The 23717-nt window shown below is 42.5% G+C and overlaps 1 protein-coding gene across 7 annotated transcripts in view; it reads left to right on the top strand.

Annotated features, from left to right (window-relative positions):
- Positions 1-23717, top strand: part of LOC120740940 (NACHT and WD repeat domain-containing protein 2) — a 63979-nt gene that overhangs the window by 12916 nt on the left and 27346 nt on the right. For 6 of the 7 annotated variants that reach the window (XM_040043495.1, XM_040043494.1, XM_040043492.1 and 3 more), the window contains 2 exons: positions 1514-1602; positions 13358-13474. In XM_040043495.1, the coding sequence (XP_039899429.1) occupies positions 1514-1602; positions 13358-13474 (206 nt within the window). Of the gene's footprint in view, positions 1-1513; positions 1603-13357; positions 13475-16245; positions 19033-23717 lie in introns of those variants that run through there. The other variant, XM_040043496.1, reaches the window with a different exon arrangement.

The raw sequence follows: 23717 nt of genomic DNA, 5'->3' as shown, positions 1-23717 counted from the left end.
TGACAGGTGAAACTATCAGTCCCAGTGTGAGGTTTATACCACAGCTGCCTGAAATTAACAGTACTGGAAATAACTGAAATCATCTTTTGTTTCTGTAATGATTAATCCAGCAGTATGCACAAGCTCTGTAAATTAAATGATGTCTTTAATGCTAAAGAACAATTCTTCTTATCAATTTAAACACGTTTGGTTTTTTTCTTAGTTTATGAGAGATTATGACAGCTGGTCTAATAAATTTGTTAAGCCCTGCATATGCGTGTTGCATAGACTGTATATAAAAGATGGACATAAGATCAGGAGGGAATCTGGCTGATTTTAAGGATACGATGAACCCGTGTACGTTAGCTGCTTGTTGTTGACTAGGTGACCACGCCCCCGAGAAAACTCTTACTGTTTCCTCTAAATGTGAACATAGCATGAACATCATGTTTGAGTAAAGACTTCAAAATCTGAAGGAAAATGTTTACTCAGCTCAAACATCAAATGAAAACTCTTTTTTGTCAGACTTATATTGACTGACTTGTTTGTGTAAGCAGAGCAGTCGCCCCCTGCTGGCCGTAGGAAAAAGCGGCGGTTTAGCAGAGCGTTCTCATTCCCGACGCGTAACATGCCGACAATTTGTCACGTCCCGAGGCGTCCCATGGGAAGGCGAAAGGTAACCGCGTCCCTATGATACGGGTGCCGTGTATTCCAGCCGTGTATTCCAGCCCTAACCCTAACCATGACCTGAATGGTGTTAGATAGTGTTTTCCAAAGAAATTAAAGTAAAATACATGCACACGTGCAGATTGAGTCCAAACGGTTCTCATGTTTCCTCCTTTTTCCCAACGTTTGGGTGGCTGAAAGCGCAACATCTCGAAAATTTGTCACATAGCGTAATATGTTACGTGTCGCGTCTAAGGATCTTAAATGGATTAGCTTCAATTTTCAGACTCAGATGCTAAATTGCTAAAGCGACACCTAATATATAGATTTTTGAGTACTTTGAAAGCTGCTGAATCCTTACGTCTGTGAAAGCATTTTGTCAGCTGTGTAAAGGACAGTCGCAAAACTTGTGACCTTGGTGACCCTTGGTTGGCATCAAACAGAAGCAGATAACATGTGATTGCAAAATTGTTCCTTGTTAGGGATTCTGAACTCCTGGATGAATAAAAGAGGGAATTTAAAAACATACATGACCCTCAGCTCGCAGGACGATTTGTTAAATAAGAAAAGTAACAGTCAGATTCAATTAACATTAAATACGTATCCCTATTCTAAACTGTGGCAGCGTGGAGGCAGATTTGCAGAAATATGAATTGTTATTAAGCAGATTATAGTAATTATTAATGGCTAATTTTTTTGGATGCATTTGAGAAATAAGTGATGGTTTTCTGGAAAAATCCCCAACAATAAATTATTATTTTCACTTTTCTTTTTGCAGTCAGAAGCGCAGGTGTGGAGCTCATTAGATTGCGAGTAAAAACGGTTTAATGTGCACCTCTTAATATTTTATCCATTTTTCTATTTTTAGACACAGAGGCGGAGAGGAACGCGCTGAAGGAGCACGTCTATCCCAAACTACGAGACTTCTGCAGGGAGAATTATGGAATTGAATTCCAGGTAAATGGCTGCTTTCTCCTTTCTCTTTCTTTCTAACGTTGATTTATTCATTTTACGTTTCACCTTCTAACAGCTGCAGATTCTTGTGACTTCCAGAGCATTAGTGCTTTCATATTTACATCATAGCTTACACAGCTTTAAGGTGCCCGGAGGGAACCCCGGAGCTGCTAGCAGAGGTGCCCGTCCCTTTAAGCGGACAGAAGGCCGGCAGAGATAAGGTTTCCATCGGTGAAGGCTGGCACAAATCTAGCTATGGATAAGGCAGCATGATGCAAGGGCTTTCCCTTTGTTGTTGTCAGAGGACGGCTGCATTCTCCCTGCGGTGTCCACTGATCGAGATCATTTGCATTGCAAATTAGCATCAGTGTTCACAGAAAGATCCCTATCAGAGTTTTGTTTGCTTAACAAATCCAGGTGGGCTGCCTCAGATTGTTCCTGGAAGGATTTGTGGAGATTTGTTTCCGATGAGGGGGCTTATGACCCATGAATTGTTTTAGAGAACGGTAATCAGCGGGGTTTCGGTAGCTAATTCTCATTTCACGCCAGGAATGTTTGGATCAAAACAGCTCCAAGCACAAACCATCTGAAAATCTTGGTACATATGTGTTCAGGTTATCTCCCCCTGTATGCATAAGAGTTGCTCAGACACTTGGGTATCGTTCATATTTCAGTGATTGTGGTACTTCCAGATCCTCTTTTTATGTTCTCATCGTCAGTGGGGTTATGGAAGCAAACTACCATGTGGCTCCTAATGAATTATCATTTGTTTTAAATTTTATCATTTCTAATCATAAAACTTAAAATGACCACCCCAGAGAAATGGATATTAAATGTGGCCTACGATTAAAAACCCATAGTACATTAAGAATTCAGTGGCTCCATGGTGTAACGGTTAAAACATTCGCCTTGCATGGGAACGAGAAGGCACAATCCCAGCCTCAGGGGTTTGCAAGCTGGTGTACTCCTGGTGCCGGTCCCGAGCCTGGATAAATGGGATGGATGCGTCAGGGAGGGCATCTGGTGTGAAATCTGTGCCAAATCAAATATGTGGATCCATCCACTGTGGCGAACCCTTGGGAAATAAGGGAGCAGCAGAATGGACCACAGTACATAAAGAATTCAGGGGCCCTGAACAAGTTTGCACATGAATTTTAACTAAAAGAAAGTAATATGGTGTAAAGAGGAACGCATACATGATTGAAGTAGCTGAAATAGCAAGCTTAAAGCGGGATTAATGTTCAAAATTGTTAGCTAGTAGCATGTAAGCTGTTGATAAGGTTTGTTTGTATTTTTGTCTTACAGTATAGATAAAGTGAAAACTTTAGCTAAATATTCTGACAGGTAAAACAACTAGCTAACAGTATGAATACAACATTGGGAACTATTTCTTAAAATGGCCAGCAATTAAAAATGTTAGCTACAAGTATTGATAAAAAACATTTAATTGTTAGCAAAACATGCTAGTTGCATATTAGCTTGTTAGCTAAAACTGTTGGATGCATGTCAACTTAAAAAAAAAACCCAGATTTTTATTATTTTTATGGTTTATTGTCCTTTTAAGTTGTTTATTTACAATGGACTTATTATATACACATTAATACAATTTGAGATATAAAGGTTGTAGTGATGTACAGCAAGTTGAAATGCTCTAAAAATGGCACTACAGCATTTACTTGATTTACACTACATTTGTTTAACTTGATTTGATTTATTTGCAAAGACGGCATTTGACCATGTCACAGTTTGTAGTGAACCATAGACACGCCTCACAGGTGCGATACGTGACTGCTAATTTAGAAGCAAGCCTCTTCCAAACATGGAATGAAGACTCCTTGCCTTTAGGAAATTTGTATGTTTTAAACATCAGCTGTTATTTAGCTCACAGTCTTCTGTGATTATTAAATTCATCGGAGCACTTTTTCTCCCAAATTCTGTGTTATATGTGCTCAACCACAGACAAATTCATTACACTGTTGTAGCAAAGTACACAGCACAGTATTGGGAGAAAAACCTACATTGAATATACAGTATAATTAACCCTACGGCGAGCTGAGTAACCTTACATGAATTACACAAGTTTCCAGTATTACAAGCATCTCTGAGATGACTGGACGTGACGGAGAATTACGAGATAAAAGAAGCAAAGTGTTGCAGAGACGTTTTGGCTCCGGTACCCGTGGCCACGTGTCTGTCTGGTGATTCAGCTCGCTCTGATGCAGCATGAGCCGAAATGATTAAGCAGAAGGCCTGGGAGTTAATACTATGACTCACTTACGCTGCTCATCCTCCTCCTCAACCAAACCCCCCACACCTCAACTTCACCCACACCATGTGAGAACACCTTGGATAAAACTGGAGCCTGATCATGATTTTTACTAGTTGATACGATGTTGTGGCGAGGACGTCTTTCACGTGTGAAACCATACATGATTTCCACACACAGGATTTTGTAGGATGAAGACATTTTTTCCATTTCTCTTTTCTTTTGCTTTGATTTGTAATTTATGCATAATCCCGCCTCCCCTTTCACACGCGCCTCGTTTCTCCGCTGGCACACACTGACACACATGTACTATGCCAGGTTGGCGAAAGCCAATTCTCCCAGGTCCCTCAGCAGTTGACTCAGTTTCTATCCAGAACCTGATGGAGGATGGTTTGAGGAGATGCGGGGGGGGATAGGGCACGAAAATCCAGCCCAGGGGCCGAGGGCCGCGTCCTCATTCAGCCAACGCTCAGCAGCAGCGGGGGGATGAGGTGCCATGATCCCTTTTTAACCATTTTTATTCCCAGTGTTTCCTGCTCTCTCTCTCTCTTTCATCTCCCATGTGTATGTGTGTGTGATCACTTTTTTTACATAAATTGCCAGGGTTGTGGTCCATTTATGCTCAACACATTTGTTGCTTTTGCACCAATGTGACATCATCACGCAGCCACGTCCATTTATAGTCACTGTTACGACATTTTGGTCCGTTTTCAAATCTTTCCCAGCACCGTTGCAGATCTTCCACCAGGAGTTCGGTGCCATATGGGCATCGTATAAATGCCTGTACAGGTGGACTCGTTCACAGTCTTGCCTCAAGCTTGTCTATTTTAAAAAAATAGCTACAGTAGCAAACAAGCAAGGTTACAAAAACTGAGAGATGCATGACCTGCCGGAGTGACAACAGAGCACGACTTGTGCTTGCACGCAAAGAACAAAGAAGTAGCAAAAACTGCAGTTCCTTTAATGGCCACTTGAGGCTGGCTCCGTCCACACGTAAACGGCATTTTGGGTCACGGAGATTTTTAAAGACTCCTTGCAGGGTGGAGATATTCGAAAACTTTTTGCGTTTAGGTATGGACGAGGAAAACAGAGAATTACTCACGCCGTTTCTTTATGTCATGCTACACGCGATGTTATTGTTTACAGGGGTTAAATTTCTGCAATGGCGGTTAATCAGCAGTTTTCACACACTTACGCGTCACTGTCCCTCCATTTAGAAAGACAGAGGCGTCAGAGTGAACTTCGGACGTGGCTTCGACATTCAACACAGAAGCTCTCACAACCCAAATCCCGACGTCGGTTTTTAACAAAATTGACTTTTTTTGAAAATTCAATTTATGTATGCTGTATTCATTTTGTTCATTCCAAACTAAAATACTGTCTTCAGTTAATAACATTTGAAATCATGAAGGCACTTGAAAAGTAACACAAAATTATCTGTCTTTCCAGAAAAACAAACACTTTCCAGAACTACTTAAGGTTTTGTGAGGGTACAAAACCCTGTTCACTCTTTCCATCCCAGGCTTCTAGACTTCTGATTGGCCAACATTTCGTTTTTAGCCTTTACATGTGGACGGAGATATTTTTTCAAAAGTGCACATTTTTAAATAATTAAAAAAAGCTAAAACGGAAAATCTCTGTTTACAAAAACACCAGTGTTCGTGTGGACCTAGCCTTAGCTTTGCATTCATGCAGTTTATAAATGCAGCTTTTTAACCAAACTAGCTGATAAATTACTTTTCCACCCTTTCATCCATATGAGGACACTTTTCACTCCCAAACCAATGGAAGACATCACAGTGCTACACCCATCCTTTATACTGTCCACCAGCAAAATAGATGGATAATAAATATATTGGTAACTTGCATCTTAATAGAGTTCTAATGTCCCCTTGTTTTATATTTTTGTGAGTTTTTGTGAAGCTGCTCATGCTTATATGTTGTCTGCTGCTAACAAATATACTTCTATATACTTAGTACTCTAACATATTAAGAGAGTTGATTTTAAAAGACGGGTCATTTGCAGCACTTGACAATAATAAGCTTTTCTGGTGATCAAACCGGCATTGATGGCTTTTCAGCTTATTAGACACGCCTAAATCAAAATTAATGCTGAGCAATCCAAGCCTGCCTCCATAAGGTTACGGTGTTCTGCTTTAGTTCGGATTGGTTCAGTGGGGATCTGATGTTAGAGGCTCACAAAATCTCCACAAAAGCCATTTTAAGAAAAAGGGAAAACACCACAGTGTTATTGTCGGGGGTCATAAGCGAGAGTCCTCCTCGCCGTTATCGACCGGTTCCTCCTACCACATTGATTAGCCTATAGATTTGCTCCTTAGTCCAGTTTTTATTGTCAATTTCTCATCTCGTGCTGCTCTAAAATACCCAGCCCCCTTACTTCCAACCCATCTTGCATTTGTTAGTCTCATAAATCATGTAACAATACAATCGCTTCCTCCCACAGACTGAAGTCAAACTGAATCTCGAGGCCAGTGGAAGCGGTTCTGTTAATAATGTGGTTGCCAAACTTACTGGCCGTCTCTTACACACACACACACACACACACACACACACACACACACACACACTCACCCAGTGCAATTCCAATAAAAGTTTTCTGGCCACAGCTGCGCAAATCTGCTCAGCGGCTGTCACTCTGACGGCTTTTACATCTCCCAACACAAGCGGCACGACGAGAGACGAGATGAGGGGTGAGACGACGTTCCGCGATGATTAAAAAGCCTATTCATGCATTCTATTATGCTAAAACGAGGGGTGGGGCTGTCAATTTGGCTTCTTCGGAAAAGATGTAGTGCTCTCGAAATATGTCACACGCTTAAAAGTTTTTTTTAATCCGCTTTCGTGCACGAGTTTGCGGGAAAACACAGGTAAAATTGGACAGAAGCGATTTCATTTAATCACGTTCCTTCCGTGTCTTCCCACTCTGGTAATAAAAAGCAATTCAAAAAGCCTATAAGTATAGCAGGACTTCTGGTTTATTTATCACTCTCCGTCTGTTTACCTGGATGCCAATATTTCCAGATTTTGTGCCTTCACACGTGGGCAGCAGGCCGCCATCTCCGTTCACATCTCTTTAATCTCTAACGGAAACATGTCAGCATACCGACAAACAGCCCCCACAGGACCAATACGACAACCGACAAAGATAATCAGAATCAAATATAAAACACAGCTCCAGTCACATAGAGAACTATTCACTCCACAAACAGAGGACCCCTCGTTACCTCCGCCACGACGGTTGTATGTTCGCTGCTGTCAGATGCTTCAGAGGAGAGCGTTTGTGGGAAATTTGATGGACAGAAAAATAAGTGAGGGTGGGCTGTAATCACAAAAGCACAGACCTTATTCTAATATTTGCGTGATGATGATTAAGACGTTGCATATTTACACGAATCACTAAATATAAGCTGCTCACATTTGCTTTCCAAATGCCATCTAGCAACACCTACGCTTAATCTCCTGCACTCCTAACCGTCGGGAGGTTTGAGCTCACCTCAACCTTCTTATAGCCGGTGGCCAGCCTGACTAAGAGGTGCAAAAAATTAATTAATTAAAAGAGCGATGTTACCCAGATGATGTTCTTTGGGCAATGTTTCCTTGATTAGAGAAATGAATAGACTCAGAGCAACTGGTTCCCACAAGCGCAAGCGGTGTGTTTACACTTGCCGAGTCTGTGCTGTCAGGTTTATGAGTGGTTAAAATGCAAAACAGCTTGTATGCCCCGGGATATACAGTCTCTGAAACACTTTAATTCATCTCAAACTGCTTATGTTTTGCATAACTGTTTCTTTGCCGTCTGCAGACATTTCCACATTGATTGGGCCATGGGGCGTCTAAAAAAGATGAGAAGTATTCATGAGAAGCATATTCTTTGTCCTCACTCATAGCATACGAGTTCCCGAGCCAGGTATCCTGACTCCACAATCAAAAGGATAAAGACTGAGGAATCCCAAAGGCGAGATTAGCTGCAGGAATAATAATTTAATTTCAGATATTTTGCTTTGTGGTTAAAGTTTGAACCTCCCAGAAGAGGCAACTGCACACTTTCAGACAAGTTTTAGAAACTGAGGCACATCGGTGCATTCAGCTGGCCCACAATTGCTGCACCTCTGCAAGCAGCTTTGCAACCCAGCTCCTGGCTTTCATCCTGTTCCTCCTGCGTTTCATCCTGTCACATCCGTTGCTTCTCCTCTCCCCCCGCCTTCAGGCACCAAGGTATTTAGCTTACAAGAAGCAGACTTATTCTCATTCACAGCAGCGCGCGCAGGCCAGCTGGCATAAATGGATCCTTTGTTTACGACTCCACAGTACACCCACGTTGGTCAACAGGCCTTCTTTTGGGTTTTGCTTATTGGTTTGAGGAGCTTCCCAAGCTGCGCCCGCTCTCATTTAGCTCTCAAGCACTTCCATCTGTTGTGGACGCCATTAAGCAAACAAACCTCATCTCGCATTAGGAACGCTGGTCCCAGCGCAGAGTTCGACAGCCTCTTAATAAGAAGAAATGTGATTTTGTTTGAGGAAACTGGCATCCTCGGAGTGCACCGTGCAGAACCCTCTGCCATAAAATATACATCTTCCCCAGCCATTTTTGCTAAAAGCCCACTCCCTCTTCTGCTGCTGATCTTATTACCTCACACTTTTGACAGCTCTCGGTGGCTGAGCTGCAACATCTGAAACACTGTGCCCAAATTACCCTGGTGTGTCAGTGCTTGACAGGTTTTCCTCAAAGTCATCTTCTCTCTGCCTTCATTATTGACAGCTTTAGCCTTTAGAGTCGAGAGTTTAACCTCTTATCATTGCTAAAATAAGAAAGTAACCACGGCATTAAGAGAGCTAACATAAAAGTCAAAATCTCTGCTTAACCCCATCGCCCCTTAGGTGGCCACTTTGTGTTTAAATCACTGCAAGAAATGTATATTTGGGTATGCATTGGGTGCTAAACCTGAGCTTTCCAAAATGGGCCGGTATTCATCAAACATTCTTAGAGATTTACTACATATTCTTAATAAAACTGCCTGCAGCACAGAGCTTAACATATATTCATGTTAGAACTGTATCTATTTTTACCCTTGTTTTTTTTTTTTAGCCTGAGAGTGCTTCTGTTGGTGGGGTTTTTTGATTACAGGCCCTTTTTTTCCTGCTTTTCCTGCATAATCCCAAAGTCTAATAGTCCGACATTCAATACATTAAAAAACAGGAAAAAAAGGCTTCTCCTGCTCTTGACCCGCCACGGGCAAACGCCTTCCAAGGGCATTAGAAAGCTGCTTAGCAGAAGCTGCTCCATCTCTTACGTAAGCAACGGCACCCCCACCACTCTAGTTTAGGGAAAGCGTGGGGAGAGGGAAAGCTATCAGAGAGAGGAACGGCAAAGACAAAGTTGGCATAAAAGAAAAAGCGAGAAGGAGGGCGAAAAGACACAAGAAAACTGTGAAACGGTTCCAGCCAAATCCAGTCCCACTGGAAGCTTTCTTCATCTAACCCAATAAGCCTTCGTAACTATTCCCCCAGCCAACTGCTTTCCCTCTTAACTTCATTTACGTGTCCTTGGCTGTTTTGGATCAACATTCCCCCTGACTGTTTTTGTTGTTTCTCCCCATCCCTCTGTACTCCGGTGAAGCGCGGCAGGTGACGGGGCAAATTTAATCAGTATATCCTCCCCCACGCACATGCACGCAGTGAACAGATATGACTAATGTCGTCATTTAGCTTTTAATTACAGTGCATCCTCCCCAATCACCTGCTGAAGCCCAGTAGGAACCTATCGTAATCAGGGGCGCTCATCTCACTTCATTCCTCTTCCCTCCGGTCTTTGTCAACACGCGGACGATTGCCGTCCCCCGCACACGGCCATGGGAAGTAGATTAGTGGCGCTGATACGCAGTGACTGATGATGCCAAATGATGAGTTTTACACAACAGGCCAACTCGACGGATGCTAATCATGTGTTCCCACTAACGAGTGGGATAGGGTTTTTTTTTTTTTCTTTCAACTTATAGTCTTCTGGTAGTTGAGGAAAAGGTAAAGGGTCTTTATCTAACGAAAGCCACAGTTATTTATGTTTATGCAAGCGGTGCCAAATGAATTTGTCTTTTTGTCATAAACTGTTTTTAAAAGATGGACTTGGACATTCGTGGTTAGCGTTTTTTAAGGAATTGTATTGTGATGAAGAGGGTTGGGTCTCAATCGCAGTCTGGTGATCTCTGATATAATGCAGGTTTAAGGTACTTCCTTGTTGGCTTCAGATTTCCAACCCAAAATCTACATCCTTGTTTTATACCGGTGGTCCCCAAACCCCGGAGTCGTTTGGTACCGGGCTGCGAGAGTTGAAGCTCGGGTGTGAAATTTATGGTTTTCAGGGTTTTTATCGTTAACTCGGTTTCCCTGGGATGTTACTCTTGCAGCTCTTACAAATTAAACAAACACTGCACAATCATAGGGGGAAACTAGCTAACTTTTAAACCCCCTTTATTATGTCTGTTAATTTAAATAAGACCATCACTTACAAATTAGAGCGTTGGAGTTTATAGACTTCTTTGCAAACGTTTCTCTTTTTAACCAGAAGATGTGCCCCCTGCTGGCCATTAGATAGAAAGCATATTCAAGGCTACTAGCTTCAACATGGGAAGCAGTTTCCGTCTTTCATGTACAGTCTGTTTATTTACCATCTAGCTAAAACAAAAAAAGAAGATATTCTCTGGTTATAGCATCTTAAACTTGAGTGGTTAGAGCAACTGGCTTGTTTTCCAATGATAATATTTGCCTGCCTGAGGCTGTGGAAGAAATAAATATGCTGTTGACAGCTGTCGCCTTTCACAGTAATACAGCTGCTCGCAGGTGCACAACAATCAAGCAGATGAGCTGAGGCGTAGTTCCAGCCCTCCTGCTGCTCTTACCAATAATGGGAGAAGCGAATATCTCCCAGACTGTCCCACACTCTCAATTTCTTTGCTGTCCAGTTATATAGGCCTGCCAGTCACCGCTGTTCTCTGCCAAGCTGCGGATGTGTCAGTCATTGTGCCAGGCTAAACTCATTTGAACTAGCAAGTGCGGTGAGCAGCAGAGCATGAAGGAAGACAGCAGCGATGCTGTATCACTTTGGCTTCATCTCAACCCTCTGAAAAACCTCCTTTTTGCCTCTTACGCTCAGCAAGCATGCAGTCAGTCTGGAAAAACAGCTAGTTACGAGCAGCAGAAGAGGGAAGAATCATGGGATGATGCTCATACAATAAGGCTGCTGAAACGTGAGCTCCAAGTAGTAAAAGGCCATCATGTGTAGCCATCCATCCATCCATTATTCTTGAGCCTTCACAAGTCAGGCCCAATCCAGCGGGCTGATTTCAGGAAGATGGTAGTTGGTGAGCCCTGAACCAGCAGCATCGTGGTGGAGACACACACTCACATTTTTACAGGCGTTCCCTCAGCCTTCCCTCATCTACTGAGAAATCCTCCCTGCGGCGTGTTTATAGTTGGATTTGTCTCAACTGCCAAAACTTGTGACAAATGTGTTGAGGGAGGATGAGTGTGTGTGTGTGACTGGTGTAGTGGGTTTCATTGACAGCAAGCAGGTGTGTGTATGTGTGTGTTTAAAGAAAGTACTGGCTTTGCTTCAACTGATTTGCAGACTTTAAGCCCGCTGATCCCCTTTTGAGACGTTTTGCTTTGTTTAATTATACGTGGTCCCTTTTTGTGAAATGACAAAACTTGGCATCAGTTTTCCTTAAATTTCTGTGAATACATTACTACTTTGGTTAAATGATTTCCTCCGTTTTATACGGCTAAGCTTATTATGCTTCAGTGTGTCCACAGAAACTGGCCATTCTGTAAGTTTTTAAATTATTGCCAAACAGAGAGTTTTCTGGGATCTGCAAATATTCTCCAGCTACAGCACGAAATCCATAGTTTTATTTTTTTAAAAGAAAAGGAGAACGCTTCAGTGAATTATTTATTCTTTTCTTATGGAGACTGATTATGAGATTAGTTTAAGTAAGCTATAGGATGTTAGATAATGATGACTGAGCTTAATGCCAGCCCGCCTCAGCTGATGGCTCGTTTACCACTGCAAGCTGCTTTGCAACCCACTCTGTTTGATGTGGCATCATAAGTGTTGCTGTTGTGTCCTGCTCTCTTCTGAAAGGTTTTCTGTAAAAACTACACCCTTACTGCTTCCATAGGAATTAAGAAATACACTTAACTGATCATCAGTAATTGTGAGCACCTTTATTAAAGCATACATTTTGGCAGTCAGATGGTCTTCACACCTGTAGTTGGTTTACATTGGTCGAACTCATGATGTTGATGCGTTTGTAAAGTTGTAGCTTTGGTTTAGTTTCTTTTGTTTGTGGGTGACAGAATAAATACAGGGAGAATTTACATTAATTTTATGGTTAGTTGCTGGCCCGTACTGACGATTTGTATACTCTGCACATCTATAGTACTCTGGTGCATCCCAGAAAGTGAAGCGTACCTGTGTACGGTAGGCGTTTAGCTTAAATTTTCAGCATACACCTGGTAGTTGGCTCAAATCAAATTCACACCATAAACAGACTGCTCTAGAGCTCGGTACCGGGCCACTACCACCCCCTCTACAGAGTCTTTGTGTGATTGTTTTGGTCCACACCCAGGTGTAATTACTGTGTTCACAAAGGGGAAATCAAACCTGACTTTGATTCAAACTGACTAAACTCTGCAGGTGTGAAAACACCCCAAGAAGAACTTGGCAGCACATTTTAGGTTTGCACATTTGCATCTAAACAAGCAACAAGACGTCTGAAACGACGTCCTTTAGAACGGACGAGACTAAAGTGAGGACGTTTGGCCGTAATGCACGGCGCCATATTTGTCGAAAGCCAGGAACAGCATTACAGAATAAACGCCGTATACCAACTGTCAGCACAGTGGTGGAGGAGTGGGCTTGTTCTGCAGCCACAAGAACTCGGTACTATGCAGTCATTGAATTGACCATATACTCCTCTGTACACCAGTGTTTTCTAGAGTCAAATGTGAGGTCATCTGTCCCACAGCTAGAGCTGAAACTGGGTCATGCAACAGGACAACGAGCCCAAGCACAACAGCAAATCTGCAACAGAATGGCTGAAAAAGAAAAGAATCAAACTGCTGTCAAAGTCCAGACCTCAGCGTGACTGAAATGCAACTTCAATGAACTGAGGCAGCAGCGCTGTAAAGTGGGCTAAAAATCCTCCACAACCATGTGACACACTGATAAAATCATTGCTGCTGAAGGTGGTTCTACAAGCTATTGAGTCATGAGCCATGCTAACTGTAGCTCCAAAAGTAGCACCGAATTTAAATGAGTGCAGATGGGAATAATAATATATTTTGCCTAAACTGGTAATGAATTAAAAAGTATTAAGATGCTGCAAGGCACAATTTCCAGAACAAATAATGATTCTGCATGTCTCTAATTTGTCTTTGTTCTTATTAAAACTGAGAATTGCTTGTTTGCATGTTCAGGTGGTGGACCTGTACTGGGGGGTCGATCCAGAGGAGTGGGACAGTCCAGAGCTGCAGAGACTCAGAATGAAACTCCTGGAGGAATGTCTGAAGACCTCGGCTGGACCGTGCTTTGTCGTGAGTATCGTGCACTGCGTAGGTTATCCTTTTTAATGATCTGTTGACTTTGTGCTTACACGATAAGTGCAAAACTCTGTGATGAAAGCATTTCCTTCTGCGACTGTGATTCGATTTCCTTACTTGCCTCTGATGTGGGATTAAAACTGGGCTGTTTTTGGGCTCACGTGCCTTTGAGTGAAATCGCATTTTACTTTTAGACCTGTCTTTGTGCTGAAACAAAGACTTTGACGAACCTTCGAAATCCTTTTGTGCAGCTTTTGTGTGCAGTGTGTGTGCAATCAATGCGTGTTTATTCTGTTTGACAGCGGACAATACGACAATACGCGGTCCGCCTTTCTTCTGTTTTTCAGCGTGTACAGTTGTTAAAGGGGCCATCCTCCTTTCAGAGAATAGCATTTGAACGGTAACAAAAATAAAACTACCTCACCAAAGTAACAAAAATGCTCTGTCGCCTGTCAGCATGAATGATATGAAAGTATTTCCCACAAATGGCGATTGTATTAGCGCTGGAAGCTCAATGCAAACTTAAAGATGCGCTTAAAGATGTGAAGACCTCTGGAAGGAGAGAGAATGGCGTGATACATCTTTACGCTTGACAGTTCGGTGATCTTTTTTTAGATAATTTTAGGGCACATAAAAAGGAAAAAAAACCCAGGCCCAAGGAGGAAAGGATGGAGACAGGACTGCACCGAGGAAGACGACAGGAAGAGAAATTGATGGTGAATTATTCAAATGGAACAGATCCGTTTCTAGAGGTTGAAATTGAGGTGAGAGATCACAGGGAGACATAATGCATTATGGGTGTAGCAGGAGCGCTGGTCTCTAGAGGGAATAATCCCCATCCTCGGAATGACTTTTGTATTTCCTTCTTCTCCTATCGTCCACGCACTGCTGCCTACTGCTATTCTAATTCAGCTGTTGTCATCGCCGTCTGTCACAAACACATTTCACCACATCTCAGATTCATCGTACCTCGTATCCAGTGGAGTGAGGCTACTTATTTCGAGCACTTCCTCCAGCTGATTAAAACAAGACACCTAATGCCGCATGGGGAAATTTCATTCGCTGGACGGATACAGTATATTTAATAGTTCTTAATATGGCATCGAGACTCCTAACTCATCAGTTTCCTTGAACGTAAACCGACCTCAGCCCAGCTGAGGAAGTAAGTGAGAAACCAGAGTCAAGCTTTTGTTTGGAGATATAAAATGAAGCCTTTGCAGTTAAGGGTTGCAGTTCCTCAAAAGTCCACTAAGTGCACATCAGCCTCCACAGGCTACCATGTTAAAATGTTAAAATTGCAGCCATTTTTATACCGATGCTCAAAAGTAACTGGACAGATTAGGTTAAACATGAGGATTGGTTTTAATACTTGGTTGAAAATGTTTTCCAGTCAGTGATTGCCTGAAGTCTAGAAGCTGTTTCCTCCCTTGAGATGCTCTGCTAGGCCTTTACTGCAGACACCTGCAGTTGCTGCTTGTCTGGAGGTCTCTGCCTTCAGTTTTGTCTTCTATAACTCAAAAGTTTGGTTGAGATCATTGAAGAACATCCACAAATATACCTTATATACCAAATATACCATCAATAAACACTAGTGACCTGGTTCCACTGGTGGTGCTGCTTGCCCATGCCACAGCATTTACTCCACCACGAGTTTTTGGATGAAGTGCTGTATTAGCAGTGGTTGCAGAGAGTAGCACCTTGAAGCATGAGTGCTGTAACCATTGTAAGCGTTTTGAGTGGATATGCAACAGTTTGCAAGCTCAAAGATTTCTATGCAAGTGCACTTCTTGCGACATCTTTTCTCCCGGCACTCTGTCGCAGCGTTTCCTAATTTTTCTGTGATGTAGCGTCAGCCCAAGCAGGCTAAACTGGCCTAAAATGATCACATGCGATTTAAAAGGAAGTGGCACAACCTCCTCTTTGTGCCGCTGCCCGGTGTTTGTCGTAGTGTTGAACACGCCGCACTGATTTCATTCATTCCCGTCGGCCTCTCCGCTCTCTGTCCCTGCTGCAATTTCACCAATTTAACCCCAACTGACCTCCGAGCAACACCACACTGCACACTCAGGGAAAGTAGACACAGGTGCACACACACACACACACACACACCTCTTTGTTCTGTCTCCAATCCACCTTTCTTCTTCTATCCCACTTTCCAGCGTACAAACAAACACCCTCACAGGACGTTGCAAACAGAGCACAGTGACCTGAGGGAGACTGAGAATCACCTCGGGTGTTTTCTAACTTTGGGTGATCGAGACTGTTCCACCCGTACACAAGCATGCACACATCCTCCCCCATCTGGCTGCTTAAATCTTTAATAGAATATTCTAGTCCTGCGCTCCACCGTGGTAAATGTATTTATGCCGAGGAGTCCGCAACACCTCCACAGGATTAAGTCCCATTCAGACTTGTCAAAGCCAGCTGCTGCGCTCCCTGCAGCGCGGCTCCCTGTCGTCGCCACACAGGCCGTTCGGGCGGGATGGCGGCCCCGTTTCCAGGACTGGGGAGCTCAAAGTGGCGGCGGCGGGCCCTTTGATCTGGGACTTGGATCCTCATTTATGACAGTTCTGGGTTGTCTGAGCTGTCTCTGGAGTCCCGTTTATTTTTACAGGGCGGTAGACCTAGATATATATGTGAGGATGGGGAGCATGTCAACAGAATTTAAGGTCTTGTTGTTTCAACAACAAGGTAGGTCGTAGGTTTTAAGGATGTGAGGCTGTGTGAGGATTCCGTTTTCTCATTTTGCATCCTTTACGTTTATTTATCTTATTTGTTTTTGTATTTTACATCCTTGCAAACTGAGCCGCAGTCTCTGGTGGTTTCCAGACACAGTTATCTTCAGACCTTCTCAGGGGCTGTCCAAGTGTCACCCCAGCTAACACACATACACAAACACGTGGCAGTAAGAGGAGACTTCAAAGACAGACAGGTCTGCCGGGTATGCAGCCCACAATGACTGTCACAGAGCCCAGTGCATCGACCAGAGAGGAGGGATGGCCAGAAGAAAGGAAAGAGATGAAGGAATAAACTATGAAAAGCTACTTTTTTTTTCCTGCATGCAGACACTACAGAGGGAACAGAGGGAAAGGATTGACGTGTAGTGTAGGTGTGTCTCTTGCTGCTACAGAGGATCTGTGAAACAACAGGAAACCTTTTACACTTTGTTTGGTACGTACATGGCTCTCTACATATGCTTCCATGCTGTGCTGTACTCAGATTCTAACTCACAGCTTTGACACCTTGTCTAACATATCTCGCTTCTAATAACTGAAACAAAAACGTTCATTTTCTCTCTTGCCACAAGGGGTCGCCACAGCGGGTAGCGCTGCATGGTTTGTTTGGCAGCTTTAAAGCCATTCCTGACTGGTCTGTGCCCAGTGAATGCAGTAACCACGACACCATTGCATGCACTAACTAAACTACTGCAATATTGTGCTACTGAGATGGCCACATGTTCACATTCAAATCACAGCAACGGTTGCCTCAAGGTGCTTTATACTATAAGGTAAAGATCCACGTTTGTTCTCTTACTTCTCTCTTCTCTAAAGTTACCTGCAAGCTCGTGTGCATTCGATAATCAGACAATCCTCTCACCTTCTTGGCAAAGTTGAAGTGATTACAGATGAGACCTTTGATTGACATGTAACACCTTGGTAAACACAGTAAAGGCGATCAGAGCTGGGAACCATCAGCAATAAAGCGATGAGTGAATTGTTTCCTGTGCAGATGCCTCGAGCCGTTCCTCTCTCGAGCTACATAAGTTTAACACGTTTCTGTTGCTAGCATCCAATAAGAGCATGACAACCTAAGTTATAGATCATGGTTGGGCAATATGTGAAGTTTTCAGCAGATCAAGCCACAACCTTACAGAGTTCTGCAGTCAAGTTTCAGCTTAGTTCAATTTTAAGTTAATTGATAACCAAATAGAACAACCCCAACCAACCTCCCTGAGCCTGGCTCTGCTGGAGGTTTCTTCCTGTTAAAAGGATCCCACTGTCGCCAAAGTATGGAGCCCCGCAAGGGACATTGGAGAAAAAAAAAATAAAGATGAACTTCTGTGAGATCTCGCTAAAGTTTTGCGAGTTCCTGAGCTACTTTTGCGAGATCTCGCAAAATAGGCTGCTCCTTCGCAGGTCGCATTTGAAGGTCGATTACGTCACAGCCAGGCGACAAAGGCTGTTCCAATTCGAAGGCCACTCCAAATGCGTCCGTCATTAACCCCGAATTTGATGGATGGGTCGGTGTATCCTTTGTTCTCCAACCTATCCCATAATTCATAGCGCGGCCCAGCCAATTCCAGTTTCCAACAATGGCGGCAGCTACTTAGAGTAAGAAAGAGTAATCTTAAAACTATCTTGCAAAAGTTCATGTTCATTTTTTTTTCTCCCATGTCCCTTGTGGGGCTCCGTACCAAAGCGCTTGCTCAAAGAAGGTCGTCTCATTGTTGAGGTTTTCTCTGTATTATTGTAGGGTCTTTATTTTATATTATAAAGTGCCTTGAGGCAACTGTTTGAATTGAATAGAAGTCTCAGTGACAGTAAATTAGCAAAATAAAATTGGAAAATAAAAAATCTGTTAATAAAAAAAAATCTTGTCCTACTATAAGAAAAGTAAAGAACTGGAGAACACTCGCACAAAACAAAACACATCAAAATTCAGCAAACTAACAATGATGTTGCTTATATAAAATAATTTGCAAAGCAAATAAAGAAAACAAAGAGAAACTACTACGGCAGTGTGAGCTTTCCTTCTACAGGAATTCTTCTCTTTCATAACAGTAGTTTGATTTCCATTTAATTAAGATTTATGAAGACTCTTCAGTTCAACCTTGTTAAAGGGATTTAAGGTGTAGAATCCCACTATTTCAGAGAAAAGATAGCTCTTGAGAGGAATTGCTATTAAATAAGATTTTTGGGGGTTGGCAGTAATTGGACCCAGAAGCAGAAACCTTTTAGGATGTTTACTGTAAAAGACTCTTGGAGATGTGGCTGGTGGGAACGGGAGTGGGGAATGGCGGTGAACCTGGCAGGAGCGTGTGGCTGAAGAACGAGCCGAGCAGGCAGACGTGTAACTGTGGATGGAAAGGAAAGAAGCAAAATGAAGGTGGGCTGAGAGCTTCGGTCTGGCATCACAGCTTTCACTGATGAGACGATGAGGTGCAGGTGTCCCAGCTGCAGCACACACATGCAGGCTGTTTTTAATTAGGATGACATGCCTCCTCATTTCCTGCCTTTCTATCATCTTAGCCCCTCCCACCATCAGCTTTAAGTAACGTCAGCAAAGCTGCATCACCTGTCACACACAAACATCACCTGTTTATAACACAGACTGATAGATGTCAGTGACTTTGTTTCTCAGCTGCTTCTTTAGATCGTGGTGTGATGTTGCTTTTTGGGATCTTTCAGCCTGCTTCACGTCATCACACAGGCTTTGTTGAGGTGATTCAGCAGGTTTGCAGTAATCAGGCCTGTGTGTGTCAAAAAAATGCAGCTAATCACAGTTAATTCATGATTTAACAAGGGCGGGCAGTTACTTCCACACATGGCCAGGTACGCTTGGATCTCTTTTTCTTTTAAAAAATGAAGACATGATTTAAAAAACTGCATTTTGTATTTACAATGTGTTTGATGATCTGAAACATGTCAGTGTGACAAATACGTTTTTCACAGCGCTGCAAGTGTTAGCGAGAGAAACACCAGAGGCACGGCGAGAATGTGCGACCATCTAGATTTGGAGTCGCCTCACTTCATAAGACAGGCTCGACTGTTATATAACCAGCTTTGTTATTGGATGTGTCAGTCTTTCTTTATGAGTAACAGCCACTTGCAGCAAGCGTCACTCAAAATGCACAACTCAACACAAGACAGGTGGCAGTGCGGGGCTGTGAAACAGACACACACACCTGGCTACGAGGGGCTTTTCTCTAACCTGTCGATGCAATAAAGCTGGTCTCCATGGCGATGGTAGGGGTTGGCATGGTGATGGTGTCACTGACCCAGGAGATTAAGCATGACAATGAGCCATGACTTTTTTTTTTTTTTTTCCTTTTCCTTTTCCTTTTCTTGTCCTCCGCTCTCCAGTGGTCTCAGATTTCCCCCCCGTTACAAAAAAACTAAACTAAACTAAAACTTGACGATCGCCTCAAGGACACGTATCAGCAAACTGTTCCGGCTCTGCTGCCCGCACGGCAGCTTTACTGGATGTAAGAGGATAGTTGAGGATACTGTAGCTCGTGTTTGTTTCCCACTGCTTCTCCTCCATTCAGTTAACATGATGTAAGCGCTAATACGATAGCCCAGACCTCTTTTCTTCAATGATACTGGAAATTGTGTCTTCATGCTTGTGGAAAGATTGCTCCGATTCAAGCGTAGCTTCTTGGACAGTGTGAAGTGTTTATGCAAATCCATCCGACGCGCTTATTCTAAGCAAGTTTTGGCCACAGAGTGTTTGTACTGAGGGTCAGGATGCATACTGGTATTAAACCTGCCCAGCTCTTGACTGCACTGATAAGCTGCTCCTCACAGCTTCAGAAAATCAAATGCTTTTCAAGTGGTGGGAACATTTCTTGACCTTTTATTTCTTTATCTTAACCTTCAACTCAAAATCCAGATCATCTACTGTTATTTTAGTCCATCTGGATATATTTTCTTACTCTCCTGAACGCATTTGTTCCCACTCAGCTGCAAATCTTAAAAAAAAAATCATGCCACAGAAAGGCTCATAAATTTCACATGGGTGCTGCAGGTTTTTTTTTTTTTATACAATGCATTACTCATGCAGGAGTAATTAGGATATATTTTAGGGGCTTCTTAAAGCAGCAGGAAAACATGTGGGACTGAAATATTGTTCCAGTGTTCATTTAAAGAAGACCTCCCATGTGCAAAGCTCAGCCTTCAGACGGCTTTAAATGCTGAGTTTGAGGCAGTTTTCTTCACTCGTTGCTCTGTTTGATGTCAAAGGAAGTAAATACCCTAAATACACAGAGACACACAGGTTGCAAAAAAGCTACGCCCTCCTGTTGCTCATACTATCCGGTCGTTAAGTGATGACGTGACGAATCCTACTTCCGGGCCTAAAGTAGTCTGCGTTTAATATGGCTTTTGTGTTGTTAACATGTTTAATGTTTTGTATTTTCTTCTATTTGATCTCAAAAAGCTCCTAAAACAGTCAGTGATCACTGTTGACCTCCCTCGGCTTTTATTACCGCTAATCATTTATTTAAGCTCAGTTTTTAAAACCTTAGGATGTAACTACAGCCCAGCCCATGCAGCAGTATATGAATGACTAACCTCGTATTGTGGATGGATTATCTCAGTTGTTCTCCTGGCTGAAGTTTGGTCCTTTTACAGCATCCTGCCATGCGATTACATTTGTTCCTGACCACCGAGAACACTCACGTTAACTTTTATCGAGTGGAAAAAAGTTAGCTTGTTTATATTATGCTAACATAGCTGTGTCGCTAGCGGTCACGTAGCACATCATTATATACCAGCTAGCCCAACTTCAGTAACCCTACAAACGTCACTGCTGTTTAGTTTTCTGTCTTCATTTATGTTGGAAGTGATAACAGAGCTGTACGTTTTAATTTAGTTTCCAAAACCCCGCAGTCAGGACATGCTATATTGTATTTAGATAGAAGCTAGCGAGCTAACTTCCTGCTAACTTCTAACTCCGTTAAATGTCATAAATTCCATTTTCATGGATGCCTGGATGGTAAACTCAATTGTTACACCTGGTAGAGCAGAACGCTGATCATTTTATTAAAGATGAAAGACTTTAGACAGTTTTTCAACTCTCAGTAATGCCATAGTGATCGTTTGATATATGGACCTGCAGCGGAGTTTAGGCCCAGACACGGCTAGTAACGTCAGACTTAACGACCGGATAGGCTGTCACCAGGCCATTAATGAAGTCATATTTTTGAAGCCTCATTAGATGAGATTAGTTTTTTCTTCTTGGCATATCAAAATTGTAACAAGTGAGGGGGCGGATCTGAATGTGAACCCACCCACTCATTCGCTAATGACTTGTTAATCAAATCATTAGCCAATGAGCAAATCCTGGACAACCCTCCTTTCTGACACTCAGAATGACCCAAATTCACAAAATGGATCATAAACTTTGCAGGGAAGTGTTCACAGAGTCAGCAGGCCGTTTTCCCAGACCAGTGAAACCCAAAATGTGGGCCCGGGCCCCTGGTGGGCTGCAAAGGTACTGCAGGGGTATGAATTAAGTGAATTTAAAAAAAGGCAGGTTCAAGGCACTTATGCATTTGGATTCACTTACCATATTTCATATTATATACTAGCGTATCATACATGTACTTTGAAATCTGCATTTAAAAGTTTCGCTTTTAACAGTGTTGTTTTTTTTTAAAGCCACAAGTTACCGTACATGGATGAGAGAGTTGAGTGCCCTAATCAGCTGGTGCTGTTTAGCTGGGTTATCAAACTGGATTTATAAACTGCATATGTGCAATGCACAGAGATGCATATCAGATTAGTGCTAAGCAACTAATAAAAATCCAAGAATTTCACTCCCCCATATAAAGCACAAACATGTTGGGTGGATGCAACATCATAACATTCGTTAGATAATACGTTAATTGTGCTCCAAATATAACAAACAGCATAATCACATTGAAGAAGTCCAATCCAAGTCGTGGATGAGTCTCAGCTGCCTGTGTTAGAAGACCTATCAGTCACTCAGTAATGGATCGATGGGCTATAAAAAAAAAAAAAAAAAACATTTCACCCCACTCCAGGAAGCCAAAACTAATTTTAGGCCCCAAACATGCTTTTTCATGCTGTAACACAGGAGTCCTTTTGGAGCCAGTCTCAAGTAGATCCTAGAAAAAATGCTGTTTTTGCACTTCTGCATTGGCGTCATGTATAAGCTCTAAAGGCTGGATCTTTGGTTTATTCTATCTATTTAGGACAGCCAGTCAGAAGAAATAAATGGACAGTAGATGAATCAGAGGAGAAGGCGACTGCACCAAGAAACAGTATGACATGGATAAAGAATACACAAATCAGTTCAGATTTGAACAGTTTTTTAACCGTTCTGTTCTAGTGAAGTCAAAATGATGGTGAAAAACTAATTTCTTGCAAAATTACCGTGACGATTGGCACATACTACATGCTGATAGGCTCCAGTTTGCACATAGTGAGATGTAACACAGCTCTCAGTGTCAGAAAAAAACGTTTTTTTCTCTCATCATCTGCTTCTGTTCAGAGCCATATTTCCCTCTGCTGTGCAAAAGCTTATGCAGCAAATACCCGAACAGTTGACTGTGTGTTTCATTGATTAATTGACCGTGTGAGTGATTGATTTGCTAATTCATACTGTAGCTGTGCACAAAATCTTTGCTGCCTCTCTCAGCTGGCTCATCAGATAAAGTGCACTTAGTCAGAGTATATAGCCCCTTACCATCACCCCCCCCCCCCTTTCAAGGATTAAAAAAAAACAGAGTAGAGAAAGAGGGAGGGAGGCATAGTTGGCACTGCCATTTGGCCACTGTGTGCTTTGCTATTGCCACTTTAGCTTCATGTGTTTTCTGCACCTCCTAAAGTGTATTAAGAAGTAACTTCTCTCAAAAGACTAGCGTATGGACTGACACACTCACACACACACAAGAAGGAAGTTGTCAGCTTCCAAGCAGTAATCCACCATTGCGCGTCTGCTCTCCGGCTAAAACACGGGTGTTAAAGCCACCCGGACAATATTTGCAATTTATTTGTTTCTTCATTTACAGTTTGACTTGAGTAAGCTAAGTGGGTGACAGAAGTGACAGACGGGTGGATTGGTGTGAGCGTCTGTGTCTGTGTAGGCATCTGAACACCTGATTTTGTAATTTCTTTTTTTTTTTGACACTGTAATTTTTATTGATAGTTTTGTCACAGTTTAAACATAGACATGTATTGCATTACAGGAGAAATAACCATGCAAGCACACAGTCAAAACAAACAGAACTAAAGCGAACAAAAGGTGTGGGTGCCAATTCTAATCAACTACCGTATGCATGCCTGCCTTTACTCCGCAGCATACATACTCCAGCTTATATACGTACTTTTATACGGGCATGCATCAATAGATATACAGAGTTATAGACCTTAAATGTTTTGTTCGTTCATTAATTTTCCTTGGTGCCATATAATGTCCACTTCTCCCACTTAGCAACGAAAATATCTTCCTTTAATCTGAGAATGTAAGTCATTTTTTCCATTGCATAGAT

The sequence above is a fragment of the Simochromis diagramma genome, unplaced genomic scaffold, assembly GCF_900408965.1.
Source record: "Simochromis diagramma unplaced genomic scaffold, fSimDia1.1 OVJJ01000656.1, whole genome shotgun sequence".
Classification (NCBI taxonomy): Eukaryota; Metazoa; Chordata; class Actinopteri; order Cichliformes; family Cichlidae; genus Simochromis; species Simochromis diagramma.
This window is presented reverse-complemented; position numbering and strand designations above follow the sequence as displayed.